Genomic DNA, 12,073 nt, shown 5'->3' with positions numbered 1-12,073 from the left:
AATACCATGCAAATATGGTTTCCTTCAAAAACATACCACTTCCATTGGTCTGTGGTGATGCATCAAACTGATTTCGATGATAACCACAAACAATGTAACTTTGACAGTAGAAGCAGACCCAATGGTTCAGTTCAATGTATTACATAACCTAGGGGACTAAAGCAAGGTTTAAATCTTTAATGGTAATGTAAGGTGCAATTTATTTACAAGTTATTTGTAAAAAAAAAAAAAAAAAAAAACATTAAAAAACACTACTTCACTGCTTTTATACTGATATTTAAAATATCTTCATTTTCAGCAAATACTTCAGATAGCATTTCAAATTTCCTCTGTGAATCAAAGCTTGAATTAACCAAATATTCTAAAGACTGTAGGAAATAAATTGGACTAAATGGGAAGAAGAAGAAGAAGAGGAGGTGAACATGGGCAAGGTTCTGAAAATGAGGGTGGTGGGGGTTCAACAGAAGGACTGGTGGCTCCCTGTGATGAGCAGGTTAAGTGGGGTGAAAATAATACTTTGGTAATCAAAGACAGTTTACCACACTATAATTTCAGTGAGGGACAAAAGTTCAACAAATTATATTTAAGGCAAATGAAAAAGTAAACCCTGCAAACTGGTACAAAGAGAGAGCAGGAAATGGGAGATGTGTCGTTGCTTTTGCAAAACACGTTTTGGGTAATTACTTAAAGAACTTTTCCCCCTGTAACGCTTCTTCTAACAATTTGTTTTAAAATGGAAATTAGTATGTGCTCACAATTGCATGCATCCAGGCATTAAGAGTAAATTGTGCTTTTTTAAGGCATCAGGTACCTGTAATTGAAATAACTCCAGAACAAATTTGTATAAAATTTCAATTCATTAGCAGTGAATTCATGAATCATGAGCAATTTGCTCTCCTTCAGTCTCCTCACACATGTCTGATCCAAGAATGTTCATTAAAGTGGGAAAAGAATGCAAATTAATTTCCGAAAAAGATGTAGGCGCTGAAAAATTATGTAAAACAACTGGATGCTGCTGAATGTGACAGCATGACCCCCTCATGGGTACTGAGACAAATACGATGCGAGGATTCATCCGCCGCTTCATGAGTCTGTGTTAACCGAGCTATTACCTGCCGAGCATCTTTCCATCTTTCAGTCATTCTGTCCATCTGTGCTTGGAGCGGGCTGTTCAGAGCGGTTAGCTGTCTGGTTCACACACGGCCCCCTTTTCTAATGATCAAAGAGGTCATCTGTAGACTTAAACTACAGCTGTCACTCAACTTACATAGACTGTCAATCACTGCCCAACGCTTCATCTACAACACTCACACTGCAGATAAAACCCAATACAAGTATAGATCTGTGGCTCAGTGGACATTACTATAAGTCAACAGAATTGGATTTCATAGAAAACCACAAAACTGTCTACAAGTTGTAAAGACACTTTCAAAGATTTGTTGTTACATTCTATGAGTCAGTTGCAATTAAATATTAGTGCCCTACTGAGGTTTACTTTTGACATTTCAATGCCTATGAGGGTTTTTTATGTCAATTTGGCAGGCTATTTATAGCCAATTACACTGCTTGGACCAACCAAGGAGAGCAGAATGGATGAGGATATTTAACAACTCTTTGTATCTCTTCCTCCTGGCTGTGTGGTGCAGCTCAGAGTCCCTCTTCTCAGCATCAGAGACGGATTGATAGATAACGCTACTCAAGCAAAAGATTTGCCCCCCACTAACATTCAGCATGTCTGAACAATTCCTGCGTTCTGGCACTGACACTAAGTATTATGATAATGTAGTGCTCAGCGAAATGATGGATGTTAAACAGCACGACCTGGCTGCACCACACACTGACGAGCACCATGCCCGCCAATAGTGTCAAGTCATCCCACGCGCCGTGTAAGGCTCCCTGACGACACACAAACTATCAAACCAACATTAAAGGAAACGGTGTCTAACAACTACGGGGTAGGATATAATCATCAGTTAAAAGAAAGGCGTGAAAAAATATTCTCTGAGTAGACGTCAGCATACAGCTACGCTCACCCGCTGAAGTGTACAGGAAATAAAAAACAAAACATAACATGCAACATTCCCCAGATATTCAGACAAGTCCCTGGAGATATCCTTAAATGCCCAAAGTAAGAATTCACAAAGCACAAAACATCTGTTCAAATGGATGCAGTACAATCCACATGAATTAGTCATGAGCAAACATGACATATTTTGATCTGCCCTTAAATCCATAATTATGGTGCAATTCTGTGTCACAGGACTCAGGCTGTGAGAAAAGGTAGTGCTGCAAATCATCCATTAGGTATGGTTTACTAACTGGTGCCAACAGCCATATACATCATCTATCTGCAACAAATCAAATCTTTCTCAGCCACAAACTAAGCTCAAAGAGGGATTTGAAAGTTGTAGTCAAACTAAATTCATGGCGCTCCACTAAATCTTTATGAACTTTATGTTTTTAGGGATTGTGGAGCCAAGCTGATTATATCCTCACCCCCACTCTTCTGTTGCTCTGCTGTGAAAAAAAAAAGTTTGTCTTACTGTCTATGATAAAAATGTGGATGGAATTTGTGATAATGTTACAAGATTAGATGCCTCCCAGGCCTTTGACATAATATCTAACCACTTTCCATTGGCATATTATGCATTTTTGTGCAGCAAGCAGAAGACAAACCACGTTTTAAACCACTGTGGACAAAAGACCATTACAAAACCCTATATTGTAGAGAGGTAGAGGAAATGATCCAAGAGCTATATTGCTACATTGCTGATGATAGTCACACAGCTACAGCATGTATGTGTAGATTAAGATCATTCATCCAGGAAGTGCAACATCAGGTTGAAATGAAACTATCCACTGGCCTGTAGCAGTAGAGATGAAGCTGTATCCCAGGGATTTTTATTGGGTGGCAGTGAGCCTGTGAGACTTGTCACGTGACCCCAACATATGCCCAACCCAGAGAGGTTAAAATGTCCAGGCCTCACCACCAACCATCATAAGTTGATTTAGCAAACTAGCAAACTTAACTGACATATCTAGCAGACACAGAGAATTAGCATTTGCATTCATTTGGAGTCGCTTTCTGGCCACCTGATGAATGTAAATTCCAGTATCCATTCTCCTTGTAGCTATGTTGTTTTGTTCTCACTGTTTCCTGAGGAAAATCTATGAATCTTCAGCTTAAATGCTTCAATATATTCAGCAGCTATCACTCCCTTTCTCTATCTGTCGCTTGGTGCTGGCCAGGTAACATATAGTTAATAGCTCCAAAAACAACACTATGACAGAAGTGACAGTGAAAACAGTAATGTTGAAAACCAAAAGAATGAGCGGAAAGACGCTGAAAAGCTCAAGTGGTTATTAAGATCCATTGTGAGCATAAAGATAATAAGGTGTATATTTAATGGACATCCCAGAATGCTGAAGCAGGTGCGTGTCTTTGATTTCTGAGTTATTGACATGCTGAACAAACTCTGTGATAAAACCTTTAACCCAGGGGAACCTGATCCTGTTCTGTGTTAAAACATAATTCAAATGGGAATTGTAACAAGTTTCTTCGAGTCTTCAATGCAACTATTTCACAGCTCTGCGCTACAACAGCTGCATGTCTTAAACCTCAAAGTCTTTGTGCTACATGCTGAAGAAATAAAGAAACAAATGTAAACCTCATTGTAAAGTTTTAGGTTTTTATATCACAATTTTGACAGGTAAAAGAGGAGGGAAATGATTACCAGTATGACTAGACCCAATATAACAGTTGATGCTTTGCAGTTGTCTTTTGTTATTATAATTACTATTATCATAATTATTATATTGTTGTTTTGTTAAGTGGACTTATTTGTTGGTGCCAAAACAATTTAATTACAATTTAATTTAAAAGTTATAAATGTGATTATATGGAAGAGTGTTGTATTGACCTTAGTGTGTTATTTATAACAGAATTCAATTTGAACACATGAAGCATTTCAAAGAACTTTTATAGTTAAGTAAGTAATTAATTTTACCTTCAATTCCCCTACAAAAGCTCTCCTCGGTTTCAGAGTGGCCATTCACTCACTGTTTTAAACTGCTCTCCTTGACTGACACAGCTAATGATACACTATACCTCCTTCTGTTTTGTTAACGACACTAATCCCATTTTCTTACTCTTGTACTTTCCAGCTTCGGTCTACAGGTATCACACATCGACGCAGCAGGAGGCATGAACATGGTTTAGGTGAGTGGCCAATAAGAAAAACTCATCCATATAATGCGATGGTGAAATCTTATTAAAAGTGCACGCCTGTGCTCCCAAAGTGACTTTGAATGTCATGCGGGATGAAGTGGGCATACTGCATACATCAGAGTGGCCTTGGTGGAGGATGATTTGAACGGGCATACTGTCTGGCTTTGGAACAGGATTATCCTTCCTGAGGCAACCATCCTCCACAGTGTTGACATTCAGGGATGGTTGAGGACAGGCGTAAACAACACGAACATCAGAAATATTGTTTTAATCGATCATTGGGCTCCAAAAGAGGAACACTGGAAAAATGAGGAGCATGTTGAGTACGAGCAACTGATGGCTAAAGGAACAGGTGGTGCATGGAGACCTTCAGGGTTGCACACACACAAGAAAGTAATGCTGAGCCCACACTCATTTCTCCCACAAGAGCGCTTTACTTGTGCTGATCGATAAGATCATGAACTGTAGCCACTGACTTACATATCATACATAATTTGCCTGGCTCGTGAATAGATTATTTTTGCAGGGAGTGAACTGATTGTGAATTCAATGCCACTCATGCTTATGTGCAAATCTGTGTTCAGTGTGCGTGTGTGTGCGTGCGCATGTGTGTTTGTGTGATTTAAAATTATATCCAAAATTACAAGACACATTAATATCTACTATCTACAAAATAGCATAAGTCACGATCAGCAGTAGCAGTGTTATATCATTATTTTTCAATACAGCACAGTCCTTCAGCTGATAGTAAAATAATAAGCTTCAGGCTCGAGACAGTCTGCTTATGATGACATGGGTAATACTGGAAATATGACCTTATTTTGGATTTTTATTCTAAAACAAATCTCTAAAACATTAGACAAAGGCTAAAAAGGTCAGAATTAGTAATAAAAAATGATAATACTTTGTCAATACATTTTAATAATTGTTAGACTTGTAAGCCACAATAGAATAATATTAAACACTAAAAAAAATGGTAGTGTAATTCAAGGCTTGTAATAAATAATAGATAAACATCTAAATGAAAATGGGAACAAAGCAACTAGCTTTCAAAATGTGGTCATTATATTTACAGACGAGTCACTCTGTTCTGGCCGTTTCTGGATTAATTTTTTTCTGTACCTGTCTTGTGTTTACCAGACTTGAACTTGTAATTTTGGACGTGGACTGGATTCTTTTATTTATGTAACTGAAAGACTTTCCAAACCTAACCGCACTCTGGCATTCATTATTATAACTATCATTAGAACTGATCGATCCCTGATTATCCGTGGCCTGACTGACTAATTACTAAGTGAATACTGATCCCGGTCGTTTTGGACAACAATGAGGAGGAGGAGGGGGGGGGCGTTTTGTGGGGAGGGGGGGGGGGGGGGGGCAGAGTGAGCGAGAAGACGATGCATGCTGGATCTCAGCCTCTACTATTATCCTGCTTTGTACTTCCTGACTGCAACCCGCCCACGGAGCAGCAGCAATACAATACAGCTGCCACGTAAATAGTATTTTCCACAGCTAATGACGTCTGAAAAGTATGCTGCATATTAGCCTGCTGAAAGGTCAAAGCAGCATGCCAGCACCACCTTAATCACCGATGCTGATTGCCCGATAATGGTTTGCATTTTCCGCTCCCCTGAAAGCATTTATTTCTCTCCGACAATACGCAGCAAATGGACAGGGACGGACAACAGAGGGGTGTTGTTTTGTTTTTTTTAAGTTGTGAAGAAATTTCTGCAGCTGCAGAAATAACACAGCATCCCCGAGCGCTTGCCTGTCCCGCCCCCTTAAACTGGGATGCTCAGCACATGATAGTCAATGTAAACACACAAAGGCGTTTTCAGCTGTAGTATTCACGTGGACTGGCTGGACGCGGTAACAATTAACCCTGCATTTGCGAGTCATTCACTTCCACGTGTTCTCCCTCTCACGCCCCATATATATATATATATATAACGTGTGTGTGTGTGTGTGTGTTTGTGTGTGTGTGCGCGTGTGCGTATGTTAGTGTGTAGCCTATGTGTGTGTGTGAAGGATATACGGGGCTCCCACTCTGTCCCAAACATCTGCAAATTAACACACTTTTCATGCTGTCTGCCCCAAAACTGAATTGGGGCGTTTTTGTTTTCCTCGTCTCTCTCTTTTTTGATCATTTATAAAGGAACACAAAAGTAAAGATGCCAAAATAACCAACCTTTATGCATTCCCGTAAACCTGTCTTTCAGTACAGTGAGTTCGTATATCTTTCCGAATTCCTCAAACAGGGGTTTCAGGTCTTTTTCCTCCAGATTTCTGGGAATCTGCCCGATGAAAAGCTTGATGGCGTCGTGGTCCTTCATTGGAATGGTGTTCTGGCCGATGGTAAGCCCGTTCATCCTGCCGGCGCTGTTCGTGGTGCTGAATCCATTCTCTTGCTGCACTCCGTTTGCAGTGACTGTAGCCATCTTTCCTCAATGGGCCGGCGGGCTGCTCGCTCTCTCTCTCTCTCTCTCTCTCTCTCTCTCTCTCTCTCTCTCTCTCTCTCTCTCTCTCTCTCTCTCCCTCTCTCTCTCTCTGTAGTTAACTGCACAGTGCACACTGCCCCCCCCTTCCCTTATATCTTCCTCTCTCCCCACTCTTCCTCTGGTTTTCCCTCCCTACTCTCTCCTCTTCCTTTACAGCCTGAGCCCTCTTGTTTGAAATCAGCCTTATTTCATTTTTTTTCTTATGCTTTATATGTTTTCATTTTTTTTAAGTCAAGCCCCAACACCCCCCACCCCCAACCCCTCCCTCCCCTCCGCTGCCACACTACCCGTGACGTCAACTCGTACTCTTATGAATAGACCCCGCCCACCGCCTAATTTGCATAATGAGCGCGGCCCAGGCCAAAGACAGAGCAGGATGGCTGAGTGAGAAGGCAAACACTTGTGTGGAGTGGAAAGCTTGGGGCATTTAAAGGTGCAAAAGCAGTTTTTATGTGCTTCTCCTGTCTTTGTCACATCATATAGTTTTGTTTTAGCAACAAGGCCAAATTGAGGTTAATTTAAGGGGGAATAGTAGCTTTATAATGCCAACTCATGTAATTGAACCTTACTAAAACCCTTTGTGAGGCTTTTTATCAGTTGGTTTTATTAATGGGAAACAATTAACTGGTAAAAAAAAAACTGTGGTTCAAAAAAATGTATCCTTTATTGTTCTGAGTAATCATTTTAATACATTTTAATTATTGTGTAAAGGATTTACAGTATGCAGACCATGCTACTAAGGAGCTCTGTCCTCATAATACTTCTGGTCTGTTGCCCCCAGGTGTGCCTATGTTTCTTTTTTTTTTACTTCTTTTTTTAAATCCTGTCAGGTAAATAATTGCACACATGTGGCATACTGGGCATAAAAAAGTCCCTCTCAGATGTTCAGAAATAAAACCAGCAGGGCTGTAAGTCCTGAGGACCAGTCATGAAAGACACTACTGTGAAGCTTTGTAGAAATGATCTCTACAGTGGTTCTCAATCCTGGACCTCAGGAGCCAGGACACTGCTGGTTTTTCATTCTAACCATCAAACTGGGACTATTTTACACCTGGGATGTCAGGTGAATGCTTTTAACTACCTAGGGTAGATAACCAACAGAGTAGGGATTCCAGAGGACTGAAGCCCACTCCACTGTGGTACTGTGTTCACATGGTCGAATGTAGCTTACTGTGTATTCTTAATTTTAGAAATATTCTTTGTTTGTGATAAAATTCTATAATGAAATAAGTCATCAGGATCTACATTGAAACAATTCCTTCACTCTCAGGGACAACCACAGATCACAGTAAACTGTGATAACAGAGTTTACAGCAGTTGCTTCCAAGGGCTACCCTTCTGTAATCAAGTACTATAGTCTTTTTAACATATTCTTCAAGTCTTCATATGTGTTATCGTCTTTCTATTGGATTTATGTTTTTCTCCATAAGCTTACTGGTACTTTTCAGTATATTCATGTATGGTTGGAAACCTCAGCCTCTTTCATTTAAAAGGACGATTGGGAAAGAAAACGGAAGCTTGGTCAGGTGCTCGGATCAAAGGCATGTTTGGGTGAATAATTAAAAAGAGCGCAGCATGCTGGAATGCAACACACAGCATCCTTTGGAGTATTGCACTATTTAAAAACAAAGCATGCTTCTCTTTCTCAAACACATGAAGACAATGTGAATAGATGGAGGGAAAAATGACAGAATAAAACACTAGTTTGAAATGATGTCAGCTCAAACCTCCACATTCAGAGCTGCCTCGTGTCACTGTCCATGGTGCTGAATCAACGCTGCCATTCAGAGACCGTGAAATAGATTGTTGGAGCTACAATTTTTAACAGTACATGTTTGCACTACAGATTCTCCACACCCTCTGTCTGTCTGCTGTGCACAATTTCTGAACCGGTCTGTCCTTTACTTCACAAAGGGAATGTTGCATTCATCGCCACACTCTTTGGAGTAGTTTTGTTATTCATGCATGTGAGCATGTGCACTGCCAGTGTTGTATTACTCCAACAGTGTATTCTGTACACAGAAATGTCTAATTAGTGCATGTGGGAATATAACATCAATACAAGGGCAGTCCAACTCATACTGAGATGAGTAATCATGCTTGATATGACTGCATTTATTTGGATTATATCATGCATCTGTAATCGATTGTGGTTTTTTCATGGAAATGATTGAAAACAGCTGCATGCTACCATATAGTGTATAATAAGATCTGCCCTGATTAAGTGTCTTTGAGAAACACACAGAGTCTCCGACACCTCCAGAGGTGTTGTTGTGTAACTGAGCCTGACCTATGACCCCCTTTTTGTGGACCTGGGCTCAGTAGAGAATCACAAAAAACTACATGTCTACTATTGAAATGCATTCAACAGACATGCTTAACCTCTGTTAGGTCAGAATTAATTGGCTAGTACAAAGATGTAATTAAATAACAGTGATTAGTTTGTTCTGTTGCCTCTGCTAATTAGTAGACTAAAGCTGCCTCACAATAATATTTAACATTATGAGGTTTCTATCTATCTATCTATCCATCTATCTATCTATCTATCTATCTATCTATCTATCTATCTATCTATCTATCTATCTATCTATCTATCTATCTATCTATCTATCTATCTGTTAATTATCTGCATACAAATGAACCAATCATATATCTAATGATATTTTATTCACAGTGATTAAAAACATTGTTGCCATGAAAAATTGAACATGAACATCATCTCCTATGTGTCAGTAATTGAGCTGACCGGTTTCCCTCCACTCTGGTACCGATGCAAATTTGACATTTGAATGCCTTCTCAGTGAGTTACTTAGTGTTTATGTTATCAGAGGAGTGGTCTTATCTATCATAAATAGACAACGGGGTGGCCATCTTTTTCAAAAATATCTAACGGTATGATAAGCACATAAGTTGTAGGGAGTTGCCCCAGTGGGAAGTGTCACAATGTGCCTCATGAACTTGTTTGGTCACTAGGTAGGAGAGAAGTTAGCTTTGATGGATTATGTGCTGTGTTCTTTGCAGGCCTCCATTTGTGTGTGTGTGTGTGTGTGTGTGTGTGTGTGTGTGTGTGTGTGTGTGTGTGTGTGTGTGTGTGTGTGTGTGTGTTCACCCCTGGTGTCTGTGAGAGTGAATGGTCTTTGGGGATACTGGTATTCTGAGAGCAACTAACAGTAACATCTGGCACTGCATTGGCATTGTTATGAATATTTATTTATTTTCTATTTAATCATGTCTTTGTAGACCACCTCAAAAAAAAATTCCTGCAGAGTTTGTTGCTCTGAATGGGGATCAAAAACACAACGGGTCTCCCTTGTCAATATCATCAGGGCCATTCTTTCCCACAAAGACGTAGCTAATTCAGCTTCAGTGCTGCTTATTGACTTTGTGATTTTTGTTTCCTTGTTTTTGTCATTTCTCTGCGGGATAGTTTGCCTGCACAGCTGTGAAGACTTGGAAACTGCCTGGCAGGAGGAAATGCAGGTACTGCATGATCTCTTCAATTATGCCTGTGTGTAAGCATCCTCTTTGTTCGAACACAGGCAAGCGTATCAGAAAGGTTGACAGGGTTCTTCTTCTTGTCTGTGCCAAGCTCAACACCTGGATGGTTGCACAGGGCACCTCTGTCGATTGCTCTGCTTTCAGACAAAAGAGCAGTCAGAGTAGTTCCAGCTGTGTTTGTGAAAGTGGGTATGAACTTGCAAAAAGAACAACACAGAAGAAAAGAAGTCCCGCAAGAATCCTGGACACTCAAGAGGCACATTTCACTCAAATTATTTCCTTATTATTTCTGGATGGAGACTGTATTTGCCCATTAGCAATGAGTGAGTATTTTCCCTTGCTGGGCTAACTAGACCTGGAATCAGGAGGGGGTGTGAACATAGTAAATGTGTCAGCAAAATCATTTCCAGACTAATGCAAAAAATATTTACCCTCAGTATTTCACACAGTACAACTGCTATTTTCTAGTCCTGAGTGAATGCCATTTCTGTTTTTATTACCAAAATTATTCACACCACTGTCAAGGTGACTTGTTGGAATGTCACAGACACACCACCTGAAACAGCTACCAAAAATATAGTCCCTTGAAGGAGCAAAGTCAGTGACATAAGTCATGCATTGTGCATAACAGCTTGGTGTCATGCACAATTCCTTTATACTGTGTGTTCATTATCCCATTAAACTGGATATATGGAGTGGGCCAGGTGGAACGTAGTCATGCATGAACATTTTTCACTGTCTGTTTTGTAGAGTGAGTCCAAAAGGAGAGCAACCATTGATATTCATGGCACAGCCAGTATGAGGTGTGACAGTATTTTTTGTGAATCTGTGAGTGTATATGGTAATACCAGAGCAGCCTCAAACCTCAACTGCAGTCTCTGCCTGAGGGAGGGGCGCACTGTTCCCCCCACACAGACACTGCAAGATAAAGAACCACTCACTCAGAAGCCATAATTTTCTCTTAAAACACAATTTCTTGCCAGTTCATTTGCTTCTTTGCTGTAGGGAAAATGCAAGAGTGATTGTTGGTCTAGTCTGAGCAATGTTTTTGATAAATTAAATTTTGCTCATTTTTATTTTGAAGAGGTGGATTACATCTCTGTCTTGCCTTTATGGGTGGTGTTCCGTCTGTACTGCTGTTGGTGTACTGCTGAATGATAAGCAGGCATCTCGATGCAAGTTTGCTAGTGATGCAAGGTAGGGAATAAATGAGAGAAAAACAAATAAGAGGTCAGGGAGACCACAATGAGTCATCTTCTTTCTAGCAGCTAATGAATCTCAGAATACTCCGTGCAGGCCTCCCCTGGGTACAGTCACATAGGTTTTACTTCCATTGCTATTGCATGTAAATGCAGCTTTTTTGCTTTCTGTTGGGTCTTAACTGTGAATCAGTACATATGTATATTATGTGTGGGCATCTCCCAGCAGAGCTGCTGAATACAAGTTTGGCCAGTGGTAGGCTTGAGGTCACTTAGGTCATCTTCTAAACTTATGATATAATGTAAAAAGAAACCTTAAATATATAAATACACAATGCTCGAAGAGTGGTTGCAAATTGTTGCTAACATTGCAAGTATTGCTGGTTTGCCCACTGAAATTGCAGCAGAGTCTGAGAGAAAACAGCAATACCACTGTGCAGCTCGTTGGTGTATATGTGTATGTTTTGTGTGTGAGTGTGTGGTGTTAGGGGGTACATGCATGCACACGTACCCTCTCCTCCACACTCCCCTTCCCTTAGGCTGTTGTTACAAAACTAATGTCACTTTTCTGTCAACCTAGATTTCTCTCGATTAAAAAGTGCAAAGTACCTACGGCTGTTTCAGCACATTATCCGTAACAGTAGTTCATG

The 12,073-nt window shown here is 40.2% G+C and overlaps 1 protein-coding gene across 1 annotated transcript in view; it reads right to left on the bottom strand.

The window, feature by feature from the left end:
• The window catches only part of LOC111221191 (CUGBP Elav-like family member 4), a 134,554-nt gene extending 127,925 nt beyond the window's left edge, over positions 1-6,629 (bottom strand). The window contains exon 1 of the mRNA XM_022744555.1: positions 6,417-6,629. Within this exon, the coding sequence (XP_022600276.1) occupies positions 6,417-6,597 (181 nt within the window). The 5' untranslated portion in view covers positions 6,598-6,629. The remainder of the gene's footprint in view (positions 1-6,416) is intronic.
• Positions 6,630-12,073: the final 5,444 nt, after the last annotated feature.

Source organism: Seriola dumerili, unplaced genomic scaffold (genome assembly GCF_002260705.1).
Source record: "Seriola dumerili isolate Sdu_G_001 unplaced genomic scaffold, Sdu_1.0 BDQW01000003.1, whole genome shotgun sequence".
In the NCBI taxonomy this organism is placed as follows: domain Eukaryota; kingdom Metazoa; phylum Chordata; class Actinopteri; order Carangiformes; family Carangidae; genus Seriola; species Seriola dumerili.
This window is presented reverse-complemented; position numbering and strand designations above follow the sequence as displayed.